A 24,390-nucleotide genomic window follows, 5' to 3' on the forward strand; every position below is an offset into this window, starting at 1 on the left:
TAACATGGAACTACCAGAAAAAAATGCCTTTAAATATATTTGCGGATATTTAATAAAAAAATGTACAGAAATGCATACGTGTGAAGCGTGTACAGATTATGTAAATGAAAATATGACTGTCTTATAGCCGTATTCATAGTCCTTCCTTAAGGAATAAGGATTCCTGGTTCCTTATTATTTATTCTACATTTCATTAACCTTCCTTGATCGATCAAGGAACCTTAAAATTTATGAAGTGTAGAATGAGGAACAAGGAATCCTTACTCAAGGAAGGACTATGAGTACGGCTATTAGATGATACTGCTTTGTATTGTTCTTTCCGAGCTTACAATACAGAGAAAAATCCTTTTGGAAAATTAAATTTACCAAGTAATAATTTTTGTGCTTATATCCATCAATTAGAGGAAATATTTGTGAAAACGTGATGGACTTCCGTTTCCGGAACGATCGAGGTGACAGGTGTGAGAGTGTGCGAGTAGAAAGTGAATTGAAAGGAGAGTTTATAGGAGGCGGGTGAGGAGGGTGAGAGTGTGCGAGAAAGGAGGAGTAAAGGTGAGTGAGTGTGGAGGTGAGAGGGGTGAAAGAAGGAGGAGCGGGGAAAAAGGGATTAAAGGGTAGAAAAGTGACAAGGCACGGGCAAAGGGTACGGCACGAACGATAGTTGGTGTAGAGGGGCGACGCGATAGGCGAGCCGAGACGCGTGCGGTAGCGCTAGATAGGGCGAGAACGATAGCCGGTGTAGAGGGGCGACTCGGCAGGAGAAAGGAGGTACGAGCTTTGGTGCGAGGCAGGGGATAAAGCAGAGTACAGGTAGGAGGGAGAAGTGAGACGCAGAGTAGGCAGAGATGTACGAAAAGAAAGAAAACGGGACAGAGATAAAGAAAGCGATAAACAAAGTAAAAGAAAAGGATAGAGGTAGAAGAGGGAGTAAGGGGAGCACGGGGAGCGCGGGAACTTTGGAATAGTTTTGGAAAAGGAAGAGGGATGATTTAGATAAGAGTGGGGGAGAAGAGAAGGAGATAGCTTTCAAGAGAAGCAATATGACGGTAAAGTCGCCTAATTCGGAAACGGAGGTAGGGGAGAAAGAGATGAGGGAGATAATTAGCGAATTCAGAGAGGGTTTTAGGAGCATGAGAGAAGAGTTAAGGGAAGGTTTCAAGGAGCAAGGAAGGGAAGTAGAGAAGATAAGAAACGAGCTAAGAGCGCGAGAGGAGAAGTGGAGCAAGAAGAGAGAGGAATTTAAGAAGAGAATATAGAGGATTTGGAACGAAAACTGGAAGGGATGAGAATGGAGTCTAAGGAAAGGGGGCACAAAGGAGGAAAAGGTGCAGAAGGAAGCGGTGGACTGAGAAGGGGGAAGGGAAGAGAAGTGCCTGATTGGAAAGAGAGGGTGGAAATGCTGGAAAGAAGGTATGAAATGAAGGAGAGGGAAGAAAGGAAGAGAAATGTGGTGGTAAAAGGAGTAAAAGAGGAGGCGGGAGGAATAAAGGGAGGAATAGAAAAGGTGATGAAAAAGATAGGAGTGGAGGTTAAGATAGAGAAAATAAGAAAAATAGATGCGGGAAGGAGGGAGAAGGGAGGTATGGCAGTGGTCAGAGTAGGGAGTGAGGAAGAGAAGGAAAGAATAATGAGAAATAAGTGGAAATTGAAAGACGAAAGTACTTGGATTGAGGAAGATCTAACATGGGAAGAAAGGAGGATAAGAAGGAGGGTTATTCAAATTGCATGGAAGGTAAGGGAAGAAGGTAAAAGAGTACGGATAGGGCAGGGAAAGGTATGGATAGATGGAGAGTGGTGGGTGTGGGATGAGGTAAGAGACGTGCTCTGTGATAGTAGAAGAAGGTGTTGGGAGGCAGAGAAAGGGAAAGAGGAAGAAGGCAAGAGAGATGAAGGGCAAAAGCAGGGGGAGTAGAAGAGGGAGAAGGAGCGGGCAGGACAAATGTAAGGAGAGCAGAAAAAGAGAAGGAGAGGAGAGAGGAATTAGAGGAAAGAGGGAGAGAGGTGGAGGGGGAGGGGGAAGGAAAGAGGAGAGAGAGAGGGGGAAAGGTGAAGAAGGAGTGAGAGAAGTAGAAATGGCGACGAGGGAATAAGAGGAGAAGAGGTTAGAGGGGGGACGCAGAGAATGGTAATACGGAAGTGCGAAGAGAAGAGGAGGGGAAAATAAGTCAGTCTGGAGGATGGTATTCTGAAACGTAGCTGGTTTGGAAAATAAAGATAAGGATTTCTGGAAAAGGCTGAAGAAAGAAGACGTGTTAGTCATGGTGGAGACTTGGATAGGAGAGAAGGGATGGGAAAGAATAAGGGGAAGGCTGCCAAAAGGATATGAATGGGGAGTGCAAATGGCAAAGAAGAAAAATAAAAAAGGGAGAGCAATAGGAGGGATGATAATGAAAATAAGAAAAGGGATAAAAGAGAAGGGAACTGAAATAGAAATAGATAGGAAGGGGTTGATAGCGGGAAAGGTTAGGATAGGTGGTGAGAACTAGAGTATTATAGGGGTATATGCAAAAAAAGAGGAGATGGAGGAGAACTTACAGAAGTTAGGACATATAATGGAAAAGAAAGAAGAAGGAAGGTTTATGATATTTGGGGGAGATTTTAATGCGAGGACTGGTCAAGAAGGAGGGAGGATAGAGGAAGAGGAGGGAGGAGGACGAGTGGAAGGGGGAAGAAGTTCGAAGGATAAGAAGATAGACAGAGAGGGGAGGTTGCTGGTAAATAGCTTAGAGGAGAGAGGATGGGAAATATTCAATGGAAATATGAAAGGAGACGAGGAGGGGGAGTACACGTTTACGGGGGAAAGAGGAGATACGGTGATTGACTATGTAATAGGGGAAGGAGAAGTAAGAGAGAAGATAGAGAGCATGATAGTGGGGGATAGAGTGGACTCGGATCATCACCCCTTGGAAATAGTAATAAGAAGAGGGAATGAGAAGAAAGGCAGAAGAAGAGGGTGGAAGAGAAGAAGGGGAGTGTGGAACGAGGAAGGAGCAGAGGTTTATTGAAAAAATAGAAGAGGTAGAAGAAAAAGGGGAAGAGTTGAATAAAAAATGGGAAGAAATGGAAGCAAAAATAACAGAGACAATTAAAGGGGTAGAGGAGGAGCTGGAGGGAAGTAAGAAGGGGAAGGTGGGATGGTGGAATAAGGAGTGTCAAAAAATGAAAAAAGAGGCGAGAAGAAAATTAAGGAATTAGAGGAAAAAAGAGGAGAGGGCAGCGCCTACAAAGAAAAGAGGAAGGAGTTTAGGAAACTGTGTAAGAGGAAGAAGGAAGAAGAGAACCAGAGATGGGAGAGAAAAGTAGAGGGAGCAAGGAGAGAGGCGGAGGTATGGGAGATAGTAAACAAGGAGAGAAAAAAAGGAGGGGAATTGAGGAAGGAATAGAAGAAAAAGCATTGGAAAGAACACTTTATGAAGTTGTTGGGAGGAGTAGAGGGGAGGGTAAGGATGTGGAAGGAAGGTGGGAGGGAGGAAAAGGAAGGAGAGGAGGAAAAGAAGATAAGCCTTGAAGAAATGAGGAATGTGATTAGGAAGTTAAAAGATGGAAAGGCAATGGGAAGGAATGGGATTCCAGGTGAGGTTTGGAAGCGAGGGGGGAAGGAGTTGGAGAATTGGGCATGGAAATATATCAACAGGATATGGAAAGGGGGAGGATGGCCGGAAAATTAGAAGGAGGGAATAATCGCGCCAATTGTAAAGAAAGGGGAAGGAAAAAAGGCGGAGGAGTATAGAGGGGTGACAATAATGCCGTCTTTGTATAAGGTGTACACAGCCATTCTGGCGGAGAGGTTAAGAGAAGAGATAGAGGGAAAGAGAATAGTACCACAGAATCAGACAGGTTTTAGAAGGGGGATGGGAACGATAGACAACATCTATGTGCTGAACTATTAGGTGAACAGAAGGTTAGAAAGGAAGGGAAGAAAATTGATAGCATGTTTCGTGGACCTGAAGGCGGCTTTTGACTCGGTGGATAGAAGAGTGCTAATAAAAGCTATGAGAAAAAGGGGAATACGGGAAGGATTGGTGAGAAAGACGGAGGAGATTCTAAGGGAGACAAAAAGTAGGGCAAGGGGGGAAACGAAATGAGAGAAGTGTTCTGGACGGAGAGGAGGGTAAGGCAGGGGTGCCCGTTACTGTTCAACGTGTTACTAGCGAATTTGGAAGAGGAAATGGGTAGAGTTAAGTGGGGAAGGATAATGCTAGGAGGGAAGAGGGTGTATACTTTGGCTTATGCGGATGATGTAGTGCTAATTGCGGAGAACGATGACCAAATGAGGAGTATGCTAGAAAGACTAGAAGGGTACCTGGGAAGAAAAAGATTGGAACTAAACGTAAAGAAAACAAAAATAATGAGGTTTAGGAAAGGAGGAGAGAGGGATAGTAAGATAAGGTGGAGATGGGAAAGAAAAGAGTTAGAAGAAGTGAAGGAATTTCGGTATTTAGGGTATGTGTTTCAAAGGAACAGAGGACAGGGAACGCAAGTAAGGGAAAGGATCAAAAAGGCGGCCGCGGTGATGGGGAGGGTCTGGGGGATAGGGAAAAGGAAATTTGAGAAAGACTGGGGAAAAAGACTGTGGCTGTTTGATAGACTGGTATGGACGGTGTTGGGATATAGAGCGGAAATATGGGGATGCAGAGAAAGGGAAGGAATGGAAAAGATGGAAGAAAGGTATATCAGATGGGTCTTGGGAGTGGACGGGAGAACACCGTGGTATCTTGTTAGGGAGGAGCTGCAAAGGGGGAAGCTAAGAGGGAGAGCATGGATGAGGGCATGGAGATTTGAGAAAAAGTTAGAGGAAGTGAACTGGCGAGGCTATGTTGGGAAGAGCTGAAGGGAAGGGAGAAGGAAGGGAAAGCAGGCTCAAGCTGGGAAAGAGAGAGAGGAAAGTTTTTCAAAAACAAAGGAGTGGAGTTAAAAGAGTTGGAAAGGCTGAGAGAAGAAGGTGGAGATGAATGGTTTATTAAGCTGTTTGGAGGAGATAAGGAGACGCAAAGGAAAGAGAGATGGGAGAGGATCGAGAAATCAGGTTATAATAAATGGTACAAGTTTATAAAAGGAGAAGGTATCCCGGGTTCCCGGGATCCCGGGAAGAAGAGATGGGGTGAGAGCAGATGGAGAAGAGTGGCGAGATTTAGATTAGGGAATGAAATGAGAGAAAGCAGTTACTGGGAAGTGGAAGAGAAAAAGAAATGTAGGTTATGTGAACATAAGGAGGAATCGTGGGAGCATGTATGGGAAGAATGCAGGAAATGGGTATCAGGAAATAGAAGTTGGCAGGAAGCGGTAAGATGGGTATTGGATGAGGAAGGGGGAGGAGAGGAATGGATGATAGAACTAGAGAGTGAAAGAATGAGAGGAAAGGGGGAGTTGGAGGAGTTAAAAGAAGGAGGATGGGAAAAAGAGGGAGTGGGCCAAATAGAGAAGAGCTGAGACAGGAAGAAAGGAGGCCGAAGGACGGAGTCGCGGCAGAAACGGAGGAAGAAGAAGAGGGATGAAGAGGACTACGGGGAGGGAGGGTAAACTTTCGTGAGGTTGCAAATGGCCAGGCATAGGAAAATTGAATTTTTTGTAAGAGGTTTGGGTACGTTCCTCATAAAAACGCCTTGTAAACCCTGCGGGGAAATACAATAAACATTACATACATATTTGTGAAAACGTTTGAAAGTAATTGCTTTAAAAAAAAACATTGGTATCTATTTATTTCAACTTGCACAGAATGTAACTTTTAAAGCGCCGTGTCCACATTTCCCAACAATTTATTTAATAAAATTATTTTTCCGTATGCGCATTTATTATACTTTAAAACAACATAATAAGGCATGTAAACGTATTCATAAAAGAAACAAAAAACTTTTGAACATTTTACATTTAAAAGTCTTTTCTTTTATATATAATATATATTGTTTTTTTTATTTCACACACACACACACACACACATATAGACAGTTTTATTTTTATACACCATTACTAATTTATATATACTATTTTCTTACGTGTATGACTGATTGTGACATTGTATTTGCGAGCATATACTTTCACGTGTTTATGTTATAACAGTTTATGGTTATGGTAATAACAACTTATAATTTTCTTAATCTTTATTTTCTGTTTGCATGCTATATGTTTATAATAAATATATTTCATAGTTACATACAGTGTTATAAGTATAAAGTATTAAAGTTTTAACTGTAAATATTAAGTTACTTTCTTTTCCACTCTTTCTTTGGTTCGTACTGAGGTAGATCGAGTAACTGAAGTACGGACTAATGATTGAGTTGAACACAAAAAATTAATAAATATATTTTAGGTATAGGAATAAATACATGAAAATAAAAGAATGTCATACTAAAGTTAAAAGTATACAATAATAAAAATATGCAATTTGTGTAAAACATAACAAAATGTCGACTCCTAATATTCCTATACGGCTCTCCCTACGAAGAAAAATGAAAAGGACCGCGGCGTCACGCTAGTCGCAGGTCATAAATTATAGCCGCCTGTCATAGGTGCTCGCTCGCATTTGAAGTGTAAAATGACATCTGTTTATAAATACTATCGGCCGAACATCGACGCGAGGCGGCATTTGTTTATCGAACATGTCCCAACGCGCTCGCCTGATCCCCCCCTTCCCTAGGACCTCCTCGATCTCAAAGCCCTCCCCCCCAACCCTATGCTGAGAACACAGACCACCCACCACCCCCTCCCCCTCCAACCATATGGTGGGAACGCAGACCACCCACCACCCCCTCTCCCCCCGCACCCCCTCGGAGGACGGCGGCGCTAGAGTCCGCCCCCCCCCGGCAGACCCCTCGGCCGTGAGTTCCTCCATCCCGCCCCGCTTCCCCTTCAGATCCCCGGCCTAGAATTCTTATTCTATTCCTACTCTCTTCTTCTAGTTGCTTTTATTCTTTCTTGTTCCATACTTTCCTGTACATGCGCCCTATCTTCTCCACGTTGTCATGGTCATCCATCGATTTCCACAGATCCACTATACTATCTCCCCAGTCCGTAATGACCCCTATGAATTTTGATCCTCTTTGGTCGATTTCTGTAGTGAATCCAATGAAATACGAACTTTTATTGATAGCTTTTAAACAGATATTAGCATCATTATAATTTTTGAATTTACATAGTGCTGACGTATATGACAGCATTACAATCTCATCCGGTATTTTCGCCTCTTGCGTGAGTACTCTCCATATATTAAAAAAATCCTTACCTCTTTTTGTTTGTATTTTATTCCTTTTCAACTTTAATATTATTTTATACGTATCATCGGTTCCTTCCTTGAACTTAAGGAGATGCTGGAGCCGTACGTCTGTATAACCGACAAAATTACCATTTTCTATGTTATTGACTATATCTGTCCTTGTATAGAGAAAGATATAGACAAGGATAGCACGCTACATTGCACGATGCACATCTGCATTATACTTTTATATTACGCTTCCAAATCTTGATTTGGAGGGTTTATCGATGTTTTTCTTGTTGTGCAATTCGGGGGAACTTGTTTTCGCGTTCGTACCAATTATGGTATATCTCTTACATGAAATACATCTTGTGACAAGCTGACAGCTCGCCGCAACTCGAGACGCCATATTGGAATAAAAGTAGGATAAGGAAATCTGTACTTCCGTAATTTTTTCTTGTTTTCTATATAAAATCGGAGTTCCCCCGAATCATTAATGTATGTACTGCAATTCTGGAGAAGGATTTTTAATTCTGTCAAATTAATACAACGCTACGTGCCGACAAAAAATGCCGGTAAAACAGACGGCTCCAGCATCCCCTTAACCTGCTTCATTCCCATTACTTCTGTAGCATCTATCTCACTTATTCTTTCCAGCATTCCTTTATAGCATCTATATTCGTCTCTCGTCCACTTCTTCCTTGTTGAACTTTCCTCTGCCATCTTTGCTTCGCTCGTATTTACTTCCGTAATCTCACTTCTCTCGGTTACTGCGTTCACGTGTTGCGTATCCACAGTGTCCGTTTCCATTTCACTAATCGTATCGTATCTGGGGCCCTATTCTCGAATCGTTTTCATGAAACTCGCATGCGAAATTCAATGCTTTTCAAATAGAAAGTCGCATACGAAAATCATTAGGGCAAGCTCAAAAATACGGTCCCGTCTTCCATGTTAGTCTCTCCTGATCGTCAAATCTTCCATGATGACGTCATCCCTCTTCGATTGGTTGTTACCATCTTCCTTGTTGCTACTGGCCACCGTGGCCATCTCTTCTTCCTGTATTTTGGCGCGCTTTTCTTTCGACGCACTCTTTCCGTGCACCGTCTGCCACTCCCCTTTCTCTTGCGAATATCCTTCTGTATCTTTTTCTTGTATATTTTCCGTGTCTTCGTTGCCTGCTGATCTTTTCAATACAGCCATACTCTTATCTTTCTCATCAATTGTCACTTTCTTCGGCGTTCCTTTCTTGACTGTTGGAATCGTTGTCTTTGTCTTAGTCTTATATTTTTGCATTATTGCATTCTTGCTCATCTTCCCTCCTCCGGGAGGGGGATATAATCCACCCCCTTTCGTTTTTTCTATGATTTTTAATCAACACGCCTTACAAATCCCTACACTACTCTCGCAATCCTCTAAAAACCGGCTAAACTATCGAAATACTTTCGCGATCGCTAGCTAGGTTAAAACGCGTGTGTTCGCTACTTCGGCCATCACGCAACTCTCGAAAACGTTAAAGTTGACAGGAATCAGGTTAAGGTGGAAGCACATAAAATTGCAGGAGCCATAAGCAGAATGCAGAACCCATATGCGCATGCGCTATGGTATCTGTAGAGCTCTACAGATACCATAGCGCATGCGCATATGGCTTCTGCATTCTGCTCATGGCTCCTGCAATTTTATGTGCTTCCACCTTTAAGCGGGGAGCACACACTTCTGCAAAACGCATAATACGTAAGCATAAGAAAACTGATTGGTCTATTTCCTTATGCACATGTGTATGGACCAATCAATTTTCTTATGCTTACGCATTATGCGTTGTGCAGAAGTGTGTGTCCGGGCCCTTAAGGTCAATCCAAACAAACTTGCATAGCGCATAAACATAAGCATAAGAGAATTGATTGGTCCATATGCATGTGCATAAGGAAATAGACCAATCCGTTTCTTTATGCATATGGTTATGCACCTATGCAAGTTTGTCTGGATAGACCTTTAAGCGAGGAGCACACACTTCTGCACAACGCATAATGCGTAAGCATAAGAAAACTGATTGGTCTATTTCCTTATGAACATGTGTATGGACCAATCAATTTTCTTATGCTTACGCATTATGCGTTGTGCAGAAGTGTGTGTCCGGGCCCTTAGGGTGAAGTCCCATGGAGCCAGCGTACGGCGTACCGTACGGCGTAAAGAAGCTTGACCAATCACAGGCTTTACGCTCGTTTTCATTACGCCAGCACAGATGTTACGCTGGTTTTTCAAGCGTTCCAGCGTTTACGTTACATACACACACGCACACACATATGTACAGTAACTTGGATTGTGAAAAGTGCCGAACGCGATCAGTTGATTGTTGCTAGAGTCCTATATAAAGAGAGAAGCGCAACCGGTGTATCGGCTGCTGATTGGCTCCGCCATTTTGTCGACGAACAGTGGCGCGACTTCTTCCTGCTTTGAGTGATGCAATGTCATGTAATGTCATCTGTTTGGATATCATAGTACACAATAAATGTTGTATACCTGGATTCTCGACAAAATATGGTCAAGATCGTTTTCTTCGAATTTTTCCGACAAATAGTATTTTAAAGACGGAATTTCTTCCTGCTTTGAATGATGTAATCTTATAATGTGATCTGTGCATCGTACATCATGGGAGGTTACAACAAATGTTGCATACCTGGATGCTTGACAAAATATGGCCAAGGTCGTATTCTTCGGAAATTTCCGACAAATAGTATTTTAAAGGCCAAGTGAATTATATTAAAGTTGTGGGACAGTAGCATGTGGGACTATGCGGACAGTAGCAAAGTTATTATAAAAAATGAATCTTTTTAACAGAAAATTGATTAAAATAAATAATTGAAAATATTTACTGCAAATAAATATATTTTTACTTTTAATCATATTCATGCAACAGTATGTTTATGTTATTTTTTCACAATTTTTTTTTTAAACTTACACAAATAAATATTACAAATCTTGGAATAAAATACATAATCCAATTTTGATCCTTTTATTTTGATCCTTAAATTTTATCTGATTGAGGTCCGGATGCACCGACCTCTTGGTAAACTGATAGTTAAATCATATGTTTTTCCTTCACATTAGACAAAGATAGACATATGATTTAACTATCAGTTAGCTTACCAAGAGGTTGGTGTAACCGGGCCTAAAAGGATTTCAGTAGAAATTGTTTCTGTAAATCAATCGATTAAACATTGTTTTTTACACAAAAGTAGGTATTCACTGAACTAACTTTAATAACAGTAATTGGTAAATTAGATATTCCAATTTCATATCTTTTACACTGTTCTCGGCTCTTAATTTTTTTATAATTCTCGAGTTTCTTTTTGCTTCTTCTTTCAGTTGTTCCAAATATGCTGGTCTATTTGATATCAACGAGTCTTTCTCTATTGTTGATCTGGAAATGTAAAATAATTACTTATTAAAATCTTCAAAGATAGTACTTAATCAATGACTTAAAGAAACAAGTGACACTTTATTAGCAACAAATACTCACATTAATCACAAAAATTATTCTGTCAATAGTGTATGGATTTCTCTTGGACCTTCGCAAAATTATTCTACACGTTACGATCAAATAAATCAGTTTATTATTAAGTCAGTATTAAAATCTCTGTGATCAAATTACTTTTATATGAATATATATTCACCTTAAATTTGTTACAACTCAAAATATTAACGAACAGCAGCACGTTGGGACTCCACGTTACAAATAATTAACTTAAACTTTTTTTAAGTTCGGGATAAGCCTATCACCGTGTCTCCAACTGAGGGTTTTAGTTAATTAACTCAAACGGCAATCTATAATAAATTAAAAAAGTATAAGGTATAGCCTATGTATAACATAACCTCCCTCCTCCCTTTAATCAAAGAAAACCTCTTTCGATTTTTTTACACTCACATACACGGAGCCACGCGTCATTCTGCTTCTCCACATTTTACGTTTGATATTCGATCTGCGACGAGGACAGAATGATACTTATAGCGCTGAAAGCGTCAAAACGAACGCGAACGCAGCCACAGAACTCCGTTTTTCTGGAGCTAAAGAGCCAGTTAGATAAAAGAGAAGGGGAATATCACGTGATATCAGGCAGCCATTTTGTCAACAAGTAGTAGCTATATATATTGCTCGGTTGCGCTTCTCTCTTTATATAGGACTCTAATTGTTGCTAGCCCCTTGTGCTAATCGTCTTTCGGCATTAAAGATTGGTCTAACCCAAAATCTTCGAACGTTACGTCTAATTCGTGCATCTCTTTTTTTCTCTTCGGCTCTCATTGAATCATAAATTATATATAGTTGAACTAATTTTCGTCGAATAGCTTCTTTGCATAAAGGACTTTCCGGACACTTGTAAATTTTCAAGTATTTTATTAAATTAATTAACGCAAACTCAGAGTCCAACATTTTAACGAGCTAGGTTATGCACATTTGTTTTGACTTCATGTATGAATGTGTGTGTTAAGAAATCACGCTGAAAATTTCATCGGCTGTCCCATGGGGCGCATTTACGCCGGCGTAATGATTGATAAGCCAATCACAAGACCCCTTGAGTATCCATTTTGAAAATAAGCTTTGTAAAAGGGAACAGTAATTGGCTTACTGATCTTTACGCCGCGTAAATACGCTCCATGGGACAGCCGATGTTTATACTGACGTAATGAAACGAGCGTAAAGCTTGTGATTGGCCAAGCTTCTTTACGCCGTACGCCGGTACGCCGTACGCTGGCTCCATGGGACTTCACCCTTAAGCAGGGAGCACACACTTTTCTATAAAGTTAAAGGAAAGAGAGAGAAATTGTGCCAGTGCGGCCATCTGTGGTATGTGTATTGCAGTAGGTCAGGCCCCGCTTTTAGCGTCGGCCATGTATAACTGCGAGCGCGAGACGCCGACCGCGTTGCATCCCAGGGACCGTATTCTCGAACCTGCCCTAATGATTTTCGTATGCGACTTTCTATTTGAAAAGCATTGAATTTCGCATGCGAGTTTCATGAAAACAATTCGAGAATAGGGCCCCAGGCGTGTGATGCGGCGAGCGTAGGGTTACCGCGCGCGTGCGTGAGCATGTCGGGAGGGGCGCGCAGCTCGGCGAGCGAGCATTCGTCTTCCGGCCGTCGTACGGTACACTCGTGTTGCTTGTTGCAATCGGTTTTCGATCAGAATCAAGATACGTAGTTGCGTGATCTTTTCAGGACTGATTACTGATTTGTTTGTTTATATTCACGTAAAAACTCTTTAGTTCCTATCAATTTGTTTTACGTTGGCATATTTTTAGAAAGAACAACATACAATAAAGACGAAATTTTCTTAAAAGGAACTCTCTTTCTATCGCTCGCCTACTCAAGAATTCTCGTCATACCTGCTGTGTTTGTCAATACTTTTTAAACAACAATAGACAAATAATTTTTATATGTTTAAAGGTAATATTTTTTTGTACTTTTTAATGAAAAATATGTGTTTATAGATTGATATATTCATAAAAATTTATAAAAACAAGTAACTTAATGGAATTAATCTTTAAAGTACAGTACTTTTTTTTATTAATAATTGATATTTTTCTCTTTACTTTATACACAGTTAAAGAACTCTTTAACAGTAAAAAATACTAAAAAAAATAATTTGTAATATAGTTGTGTTTACATGTAAAATATAAGATATTGAATTAAATAAAAAATTTTAATATTTTTAAACATTTGTTAGCATAGATGTTTATAAAAAATAATAAACATTTTTAATTAACATGCTAGATCTTAACATTCCAGATTTTTTAAAACAAAGTCTTTCAACAAATAAATACAAAAAATTAGAAAACAATATATTCTAAAAGTTATTATTAAAAAATTAAAAACACCTTAATAAAATAATAATGTTAAAAATGTTTTGCAGAAGAAGAAGAAAAACAAAGAAAACGTCATTGACGCCCAACATCGCTCAATTCATCAAGTTCTTCACAAAGTAGCAGTGATTCAAATTCCAGTGAATCATCATCGGATAGTGATTAAGTTTAGTGTTACCATATTACCAATGTTAAAATGAGTTAACCTTGTTAACGTTACCATAACATATATCTAAGTTGTCTATGTTATATACGCTATTTATTTTATTATATTATTATATTTGATATACTCACTTATATACTTATACTTATGCACTTTTGTACTCACTTATATACTTAAAAAGTTGACTTATAAAAATAAAATTATAGAGACAATATAATTAATATACAATATTGATTTTTTATTTAGAACCACTTATTTTGCTTAAATCATGTTTTGCATGCACAAGTTACGACAAAGAAGCAATTAAACAAACTTTGTAGTTCCTATATAACTTTATCCAGATTTCAGAAAAAAATGTGTTTCTCAGCATTACGTAGTTTTTTAAATTACGTAATTTTTAAAATCACGTAGGGGAGACCGGGGCTAAGCCGACAGCGGGGCGAACTTGACACTAGGCTTTTTGCCAATTTAAATCTATCGTAGAAACTTGCCTTTGCTACTGTAAATGCGTCTTTATGTGCCAGTATTGTCAACGGAATTTGGTAACATTCTGAGTTATAGTGTAATTTTTAACGCGACATAAGTGTTTTTGATAGTGAAAAGTAATTTTTCTGATCTCTCGAAAATGTCTACTCTTTCATCGAGCTTTACTCTTGCGAATCTACCGGTAAGTGATTTTGATGGGAAATTCGATGCTTTATACGAATCCGATAATAATTTTTGGATATTTTCAAAATTTATATATTTTTGGAGTAACAAAAGTAAAAAACGACGTTCGGGGCTAAGTCGACACGACGCCACCGGGGCAAAGACGACACTAACCTAAAGTGACATTATCGCAAAAAAGGTCACTGTTTCGTCCGATTCCGATGACGATTTAAGGAACATCTGTTGCGTGTGTTCGGAAAACATTTCATTAGCTTCTAATAACAAACAATGCATCTTATGCAACCGTATGGCTCATGACGAATGTGTGCGCACATCTGATCGCGAGTTTAAATTGTGTGTTTAAACGTGTATAAATTGATTTTCAGACAGTTCAGAAAAAGATAATTAAAAGTTTAATCTTTTTTTTTCTCATTATTTTAAATAGTTGTTTACTTTATTCCGACTTTTTGTTTCTAATACACAATGTCTTTTCATTTGATAAACAATGTATTTTTATTTTTAAACAATAAAAAAATAAGTTCCAGATCAAATTGTGTCGATCAAACAAAGTGTTGAGTTTGCCCCGGCGGGGTGTCGAGTTCGCCCCGTCATTTTTCAATTCGAAAATTTGTCTTCGCGTCACTTTTCCTTTCCTGGCGGCAAAACAAAGCGACGTACAGCAAAACTTCCTGAATCAATTTTGTACCTGAAGAAACACTCTTTAAATATATATCATTGAATTTGCCTAAAAATTTTAATTAAATATTAAAAATTGCCTTTGAAAAAATAGTGTCGGCTTAGCCCCGGTCTCCCCTACCGATTTGGAACAATCCGTTACGTGATTAATTATGTCATTAATTACGTAATTTCGTTACGTGATTTCGTGATGTAATTTCATGACGTGATTTCGTGACGTGATTTTTTTCAGTAGGGATTTTCCTCAAATTCGATTGTGATTGGTCAATTCTTGCGACTCACGACATTGCGACTCGCATTGTAGACCCCGCATTAAAGGGCCATCTATAATAAGTCGCAGTCGTAAGAGTCGTAAGAAATTGACCAATCACAGTCTATTATTCCCCTTGCGGTCGAAGAATAATGAACGTGATTGGTCAATTTCTTACAACTCTTGCGACTGCGACTCATTGTAGATGGCCCTTAAGACGATCAATATAAGATCCGACTATTACTACGTTTACACGAGCGTTATTTCTGTAGTAACTTACAATAATTCCTTCGCGTAAACGGGATTTTGTAGTAACTTACGATAATTTGCTCCGCGTAAACGGGTGAATTATCATAAGTTACTACAGAAGTAAACGCTCGCGTAAACGTAGTATATGGCCTAGAGTTATGCTGGGTCTACAATGCGAGTCGCAAAGTCGTGAGCCGCAAGAATTGACCAATCACAGTCGACTTTGAGGAGAATAATCGACTGTAATTGGTCAATTTTTGCGACTCAAGACTTTGCGACTCGCATTGTAGACCCATCAGCATTAATTAGAAAGCATTGTAGAACCGGCTTAAAGGATACCGACGTATAGTTGACAAACAAATTAAAAATTATCTTATCCAATCGTTTGGAAATCATTTGGAGATATTTGGAAAAAGCTTTTCAAAGTTTGGAAAACCATACAATAATTACAATTAATTAAAATCAATTAAGCGTATAATTAGCAGAAAGTGTCTAAAAAATATTTTTTTTTTAATCCAATCGCTCCAGTATCATTTAGACAAAGTGTCGATATAATTTTCATTATTTAGAAAACAACTCTATTCTAATAAAAATTAATTAAAGGTCAATATTTTGTTTTAATGTCTGCACTGAAGATTTTCAGTACTTACAGTCAATATCGAAACACAGCCTGTCTACCAATAAAACATAGAAAAGTATGTGCACTTTATTGCACTATATAGTGCAGACATTAAAACAAAATATTGACCTTTAATTAATTTTTATTAGAATAGAGTTGTTTTCTAAATAATGAAAATTATATCGACACTTTGTCTAAATGATACTGGAGCGATTGGATTAAAAAAAAATATTTTTTAGACACTTTCTGCTAATTATACGCTTAATTGATTTTAATTAATTGTGATTATTGTATGGTTTTCCAAACTCTGAAAAGTTTTTTCCAAACATTTCCAAATAATTTCCAAACAATTGGATAAGATAATTTTCAATAATTTTTATTTTTTTTTGCCAACTATACGTCGGTTTAAAGGATCTCTATGCACTGCCCACTTACAAAAATCCTCTGATTGGTCGCGCCCAAAAAAATGTCGATCCGCAGTATGGATCGGCGCAATTAAAACTACAAAAAAGGGTTGAGTGAACATACGTTACTGTACTGTGGTCGCTATGGTCTATGGTATGGACATGATTTCACTAGGTTAAGTATCAATATTATTGTCAAATGAAGCAATTGTACTTTTAAGCATTTCTCTGCAAAATAAGTGAGATGGGTTTACTTACGGATCCCAGAGCTGGAACTGGCAAAATCATAAAATTGTTACTAAAATGGGAGAAACCGCTGTGCTTTGTATTATATGTAGGAGGAGTTATATGGTTGATGCTCTTGGCGTTACCGGCGTTTAACGACAGTACGTATGTGTTCCTCCTAAATAAAAATTTCACAAGAATTAAAGGCACAATTGTGTGTAATTTTAATTTGTATACAAATTAATAACTTAATTTTTAGATACTTATTTCTCCGAAAATGCTTTACTGCCTGGACTGGTTACGAAAGAGAGTAACTTGGAACAAACGTCAAAGCAGTACTACCATGAACTAATTCACGAAATGAAAAGATATCCGGATAGCATGCCTTATGCATGGCTCTCGGCAAAATTCAGTCAGCTTCATTTAGATGTATACGTACATAATTTTTCCTTGATTTATCCATTTCAGGAACAGAAGGTAATAATAATTATAACTTTAAATGAAATAAATAGTATTACTTAATAATATGCTTCCTACTTTGCACACATATATATGCAAAATTCTATAGTTTGTAGGACAAAATGTTTATGGCATTGTCAGAGCTCCACGAGCGTCAAGTACTGAAGCCATCGTAGTCAGTGTACCATATAGACCTATCAACAGCATTTATTTAGACACTGCACCTTCAATAGCTCTGTTACTTGCATTTGCAAAATTTTGCAGAAGTAAACCTCTCCGAAAATTGTTATTAATAATCAACAATTAACAATATGTTGAAAGATGTTTTAATAGCCATTTGTCTGTAGAACAGAAATATTGGGCAAAGGATATAATATTTCTTATAACGGAGCATGAACAGTTGGGTATGCAAGCATGGCTGGATGCATATCATGGCGTTACCAGTGGCCAAGAAGGGATTTTAATAGCAGGAGATTTATCGGGAAGAGCTGGGTCTATTCAAGCTGCTATCAATCTTGAATTTCATGCAATGAGAATCACATCTATTGACGTCAAGGTATATAAGTAAACATCATCTTATTATACTTTCATTGTATTCTGTTTATAAAACCATTTTCATTTTTAGATAGAAGGGCTAAATGGACAGCTGCCCAATCTAGATCTTTTTAATTTAGCGCAAAACATGATAGCCAAAGAAGGGATCCGACACTCTTTCCAACGTCGATTTGATGTCAATTACAGAGATAAGTTAAAAAGTTGGTGGTATCATTTTAATACACTGATGAGTATGGTAGCAACACAGGCCACTGGGATACCAACTGGTAATCATGGACTTTTCCACAGGTACAATTAATAAAGCAAGATTTTATTAATAGAATTGATTCAGAGCTCTCTAATTTACAATTTTGCGCGAGCAAGCAAGCAAGAGATCGAACAAGAAAAAAGTGAGAAGTAATTACTGGCATAACAATTATAAATAAAAAGTCTTTAAAAACATAGGAAACTTGCCATTTAAATAATTTTTAATCTAACACGTTATTTTTATGCTTTAATCTTTTACGTCTTCAGTAACGATAGAATTAAGTATTTTACAAATAGATTTGAATTTGTTTGTAGATTCAAACTCTTTGATTAAAAACAAAAGATATAGGGGAGTTAACAAACCAAGCAAGGTGTATATGCTAATAATATATTAATGTTGCAGGCATTTTACAAAAAGCCAGCATAACGAGAGTTTTATATAAGAAATAAGAGTTTAGAAATGATTCTTGTACATAATATAATAAAAAAAATTGTAAATGTATGTATGGACGGAGAAGGGGCTCCGCCCCTCCCCGTCCTCTCCGCATAAAAAAATAATCTAACTCCATATTTTTCAAAACTTGAAATTAAAATTTGGTTGAAATAGGCTTGGAATTAGATTAGGTTTTTATACGGGGGAGAGGCGTAGTCCCTCCCCATCCTACTGTCTGTACGCACATCTCAACAAATTACTTCCCTTAGCACTGACATAAACTCTTATATTTCTTAAATAGTTAAGCGAAATCTAAATAATGCATTATATAGGTACACGCATGACATTATGCCGGTTTTTTGTCAAATGTCTGATTTTGGCATAAGGATTTTATAAAATGCCTGATTTGGTATTATACCTGCAACATTAATAATGTGAGCAAACGTTTTGACCTGTAATAAGGTCATCTTCAGTGCGATATAACGATAACCGTCATTTACATACTAAGGCCCAGTTCAACAGTGGCCAGTTAGCTTAACTAGTAGTTAACTCTCACTCTCTGTCTCTTTTTAACTCAAAGGTTAGATAGAGACGGAGAGTGAGAGTTAACTACTAGTTAAGCTAACTGGCCACTGTTGAACTGGGCCTAAATCTATAAAATATAGTCAGACTATAAAATTCGCAAAACCAGTACCAGTAGAATATTAAATTGTCTGGAGAAGAGGCTCTTGATCCAATGAAAGTGGCGGAATGGTGTAATTGTTATAATCCATAAGTGTAGGCTGATTAAATGGTAAATTGGCTTAAGGAGAGATGGTGTAAGACGTATGTATCGATCTGTTGTTATAGAGTGAATGTTTTTCTCTTTGATTACTTCGAAAAATAAATGTAGTATTTTCAAGTATACTCCACCGTCTACCGACGAAATAGATCCAAATTATCTATGAGTATCTTGAAAAACAAGAACATTATATACTTCCAAATGGACTCAAACAGAAATTAAATATGTTTGAATAAGTACTTTAATAAGTACTTTACTAAAAATTTTACGTTCCTTTGAATCAAAACATTTGTATAAAGCGACAATTATTTTCATATATTATTTTTTAATAATTACAAATATTCGATTATCAATTATTAAAATTAAATATAATAAAAATATGATTAAAAATATAGAATAAAAGCTACTCTTAAAATCTTTACATATTTATACATTCTTTAAACTAACGATTTCATTCTTAGAATTTGAGTACTATTTGTAAAAAATTTGATTTTTTACATTATCGTAGTTCCTATTAACTACTTATAAGTACATTTCGAATCTTACAGGTATTTATTCTAAAAATCGAAACTAACTCTGTATTGATTATTTCGTAAGTAGAATGTATGGAATATTATTTCTTATGAATATTACTCGAATCCTAGAAAATGAAAATTGATTATTGGATTTTGACGTGGAGTTAATATGGTTAATATATAAATTTCTGATCCCTAATCTTTAGTAATATTGATTTTTATATTTAACTATGATTTATCTATAGATTTGGTATCGAAGCCATTACGTTAGAAGGGTTCAAAAAGTCCGCAAAAGAAACAGAAGCGAATTTTTATCAAGTAGGACGCATAGTGGAGAGTATAGTGAGATCACTTAATAATTTATTAGAGCGTTTCCATCAGTCGTATTTTTTCTATTTATTACCTTCCACTGATCGATATATTTCTATTGGTAAGAAAAAGAAGTAAATAAATTGTATATAATAAATATATTCCTAATTTTTCAGGCTTAAATGATTGTAAGTGAATAAATAAAAATTATTGTGCAGGATTATATATGCGGCCTTTGGTATTAATAATCGCCAGTGTATTTATAAAGGCATTTTCTATTTGGCAAAGACTACAGATATCGAATGAGATGAAAAAGGATAAGGAAGATTTATCAAATAAGGTAAGTAAAGCTTTACGTTTGGATAACATTTTTTTATTGCAATTTCCCGTTCTGTTGAATAGGTCGAAGAATTTGACATCGGAAGTATCGCTTCCGAAGTGCTATGGGCGCACATATTTGGTGTATTAATAATGGCTTCCCCTCGATTTTTCACCTTAATCGGATCGCAGATGTTCAATTTACGTACAGAAGACTCATTGTACATCAGTTTCGCCCTGATCACGATTCTCACATTGCTATGGCGCTTTTATCTAAGAAGGTAAAGGCAAGAAGTGTACGTATGTGCAATTGTAAAATTATTTAATCGTGTGTTACTGATAAATATAATTTGCAGATCAATCAAATATGAAAATATATCACTTGTTTGCGTCATCGCGTTGATCGAGCTGGCCACTGCGCTAATGTGCGTGGCCATGCACAATTTTTCATTAGCTTTAGTAACGGCCGTTGTGTACGTGCCAGTTATATTGTTGATAACACCGCACCACGAATCCGCATCCAGGTAAGCGCGATCGAAGTCCATTCTTACATATTGTCGCGAGCATTTTCCTCCATTTCATGCCCTGGCGATTACCGATACATTAATCCCGCTTTTGCAGATTCCGTTGTAGCCAGTATATCGCTTGGATCATGCTGCACCCGTTCGTTTCATCGGCGATCGTCGTGATGGGCTACACATATCTTAATTTCCCCGCCGACCCCATACCATCTCTGCTTTTCAGAAGCTACCGCGCTAATAAGCAGGCGCTCGTATTCAGCATCGTCGACTCTATGATATACGGCAATTGGTTCTATAACATCGCCACCGCCGTCAAGCTACCGATGTGGTTGTTGTTTTGGAATGTTATGCGTTCTAGCATCGCAATTCCTTCGCGATAAGATGATTGTGTAACTTACGATCGAATTTCCATCAGCTCAAATCACTCTTAGCGATAATATTTCCAGCGTTGATTTTTCTTGCGTCTAAGTAATAAACCATTGATTTGACTCGTCGATGAATATCCGGGGAAAGTTGTTTGCTCCTTGGTTTGCTTTCTCGACAAGCAAAGTAGGAGAAGTGCATTTCGAAAGGAGTCTTCGGAGGTCGACTTATTTTCTTATAAGGTTCGTCAATAATACGTCAGCTAGTAGATATAGCGTATCACTCAATGATAACCCTTGTGACATTCTTATTGTATCCGCTCGACTAGTTTAGTGTGTGCGGTGAGCGCGGTAACATTGGACAAGTACGTGGTGAAATACCGATGCGTTGAACGGAAGCGGAGAGCATAACGGTATGTATGGGTTTTTATTTTTCCTACAAATATTACATATGACGCTGACACGCGTACGATGATACTACGTATTATTCAATTGTGAACGATCCGGAACATTGAGTGTTGATCGCCGCATATTATTTCATCTAGTCGTTTCTGACGGTCAAGTGTCGCAAGAAGTGCCGTCAGACGCAATTGCGATCTCCTCGAGCTACGCGTGTTTATGCCTGTATGATGAAAATCATATTTAAGCATTCTTTCTTCGTTCAGTTTTTTTTCCAAATGATTCCTGTTACTTTGCGGAAATTCGTGCTTGCAACATTGCAATTTGTAAATCTATGTAATTTGTTATGTAAGAATTACACGTTTCATTCCTAATATTCGTCTTACCATCCGATGCACTTCAAAACGTGCAAATCCTTAATACCAAGAATATATCTCTTAATAATAAATGAATTTTCTTTTTAGTGTAGATTTTAAATGAGGTATTTGCTTACTGGTTATTTCTTAAATTGATGTCGAATATCAAATTATTAAAAAGAAACTTTTGTAATGGTAAAGTTTACTTGCAATCAATAGGAAAATAAAGATATTATTTACTCAAGTAAATTTTTCATTCTTAATTTATTAAAAATCTGTTGTCTTTTATATAGGTTTGATATATTACTTAAATTTTACTTGGAAAAGTACGATAAAATTCCTTAAAATAAATGCTTAAAATTTGCCATTGTGTTTCACTCTTTATAAATTATAAGTATCTTGAATGCAAACAAATCGAAGACAAATAAGTGCGATAAGACACGGTACTTTTTATCATGATTACCTGTTTGAATGCATCTTATATTTTGACTTTATCGCGACACGTGTTTTGAATGAGATAAAAGCACAGGAAGTGCAATGTACCGAAAATCATAAACAACCTTTCGTAAAACTCGTAAACAGCATTTTACATAGATAGGTACATTCCATATAAAATCAGCTAGCGGTAATTATTTAGAGTAGGGCCTTTTCCGAATTTTGATATTTTTTGTGGTTCTCTTGTTAAAAATCTTTGTTGTGACTCTGACACTGATAATCAATCGGGGGAGCCCGAAATATATGTACCCTACCTATTTTTTTTAAGTATCAACTTTCCACGCAAAACGTTTAATTTTCTTTTATTTGAAAGTACACATATCAACAAATTACTTCCCTTATTATTGACACAAACTGTTTGACACCGAAATGATGCAACGAAATAGACATGATTCACGAATCACTACCGGTCCTTTTAAGAGCCACTATAAACGTCAGAAAATCTGGAAAGCCACGACGGAAAAAATAGATAGGGTACATATTTTTTGGACTCCGATCGATTATCACTGTCAGAATCACACCAAAGATTTTTACCAAGAGAACCACAAAAAAATATCAAAATTCGGAAAAGGCCCTATTCTAATTAAATAATTATTTCAAGAAAACTTAGCTAGATACGGATTTGAAAATAATTATGTTGGACCATCTTTAAATAATTAGGAATGACGCGTAACTCATTGAGTTGTATCCAAAATTTTAATGCCTATATATTTTTTAATATTAAATTTTTTGGTTTGTACGATAAACTCAAATTGATCGAAACGATATTTTAAATTAAACATTGTCGAAAGAAAATCTTAAAGTTTCTCTAAAAGTGATTTAGAAAGGAAAAGATTTGATCATAGATATTGGAAAATATTGTAATGGGATACGTGTAACTATCACTCACAACAGTTGAATGATACTTAACATTTAATATAAATAATGAAAAATAACATTATGTGATTTTAAAAATTGTTCTTAAAAGTTAATAAATTTAATAGGCGTAATATGTAATTTTTATAACAAATCTTTCTCTTCTTGAAATTATATTTCTTTCCCAAAGATTTGCACAAGTTAAAAAAAATTTTTTTTTTTGGTATCTTTATTACTTTAAGATTAGATAGAAAATATGATATTTTCGAAGAAAATTCTAAAGAAAAACATTCGCTCACAATATCGCGCACAATTACTTATATGTAACATTAATAGAAGTACGCCTCTTAGGCCGGTATTCATAGTTGGTTCCTATTTCAAGACCGTCTTGTAATGTCTTAAGATGCTAATATGGCTCTGTGATTGGGAACTCCCGATTTCCAAATTATGAGATTATGGTTAAAGAAATGTTATGAATTGAAATTGTGTGATGTTATAAGATAGAAAAAAATCGAAAAATTTTAAAAATTTGCTAAAAATATATTTTATAGGTATATCGTTGAAAAGATATTTAAGAGTAAAATTTGAAAAAAGTATAAACGCAATTTTTTCCAGAGAATTTTTTTATTGAATAAAACGCTTATAAATGTCCTCTATAACTATCAAAAATTCTGGATTTAAGTTTTGTACGTTTTACTTGCTGATTATACTCATCTTCAGTTTCACTGATCAGATTCTAGCAGTAATCAACCAACATTGCAACATACTTGTTATTGACTTCTCCATGAAACGTTTCTCTATTTTTTGGATGTCTGAAAACGTTTACCTGTTCATCATTCACAGCTTCCAAGTTTTGTGGAAAGAAATTAAAATGTGAGTGCAGAAAATGTACTTTAAGAGACATCGCAACTTTTACACTTTTACAGTATGAATTCTAACATTTCTTTAACCATAATCTCATAATTTGGAAATCGAGAATTTCCAAGGAAACTTATTATAATCAGTTTTAAGACTGTTATATGCTCTTTTTTCGCCGAAAAACGGATTGAAGTCGGTGTCGATCATAAGTCTTTTTATTTCTAAATTGATGAAAATACTGTAATTTATAGAAAAAGTAAACAAATTAATCATAAAAACCATGGATATTATAAAAAAAAACATACCATATCTTCTTTTAACTTTTAACTTTAAGGATGTTCTCGAGAGTTTGATGCTACGAAATGCTACGCTAGTTGATGAAAATTTAATATCATATTCTGTATTCTCTTTCAAAATTTGGGGCTAAATTTCAAATCAATTCACAATTTAAATAAAAAGTTATCAATTTTTGAATATCCGAGTTTCATAGAAGAAAAGTGTAAACATTAAAAAATGCTATCAATATGATATTTAACATACGAGTAGATTATCAACGAACAAAAATATAGCAACAAAATTGAAACAATTTACAAAAATTTTGTTTTAAAATTAAAAAAAAAATAGTAGTA

General features: G+C 36.7%; 1 protein-coding gene and 1 long non-coding RNA gene across 4 annotated transcripts; one reads left to right on the forward strand and one right to left on the reverse strand.

Annotated features, from left to right (window-relative positions):
- Positions 1-9,691: 9,691 nt before the first annotated feature.
- Positions 9,692-11,876, reverse strand: LOC139817923 (uncharacterized). Of its 2 annotated transcripts, XR_011733339.1 has the most exons (6): positions 11,112-11,876; positions 10,861-11,011; positions 10,707-10,770; positions 10,443-10,607; positions 9,864-10,382; positions 9,692-9,706 (listed from the first exon to the last, which is right to left on the reverse strand). It is a non-coding gene; the product is annotated as an uncharacterized lncRNA (long non-coding RNA). The 2 variants fall into 2 exon arrangements; XR_011733338.1 differs by lacking the exons at positions 9,692-9,706; positions 9,864-10,382 and having other exon boundaries at positions 10,423-10,607; positions 11,112-11,384.
- Positions 11,877-16,218: 4,342 nt separating this feature from the next.
- Gaa1 (glycosylphosphatidylinositol anchor attachment 1) lies at positions 16,219-21,571 on the forward strand. Of its 2 annotated transcripts, none has more exons than XM_071786765.1 (10): positions 16,219-16,460; positions 16,559-16,776; positions 16,868-17,024; positions 17,106-17,314; positions 17,384-17,601; positions 19,534-19,718; positions 19,816-19,937; positions 20,000-20,196; positions 20,272-20,439; positions 20,537-21,571. In XM_071786765.1, the coding sequence occupies exons 1-10, from the start codon at positions 16,319-16,321 to the stop codon at positions 20,814-20,816; spliced, it is 1,896 nt and encodes a 631-aa protein (XP_071642866.1). In that variant the 5' UTR covers positions 16,219-16,318; the 3' UTR covers positions 20,817-21,571. The 2 variants fall into 2 exon arrangements, with proteins under 2 accessions (XP_071642866.1, XP_071642867.1); XM_071786766.1 differs by having other exon boundaries at positions 16,323-16,464.
- The last annotated feature ends 2,819 nt before the right edge of the window (positions 21,572-24,390 follow it).

The sequence above is a fragment of the Temnothorax longispinosus genome, chromosome 8 (assembly GCF_030848805.1).
Source record: "Temnothorax longispinosus isolate EJ_2023e chromosome 8, Tlon_JGU_v1, whole genome shotgun sequence".
NCBI lineage: Eukaryota > Metazoa > Arthropoda > Insecta > Hymenoptera > Formicidae > Temnothorax > Temnothorax longispinosus.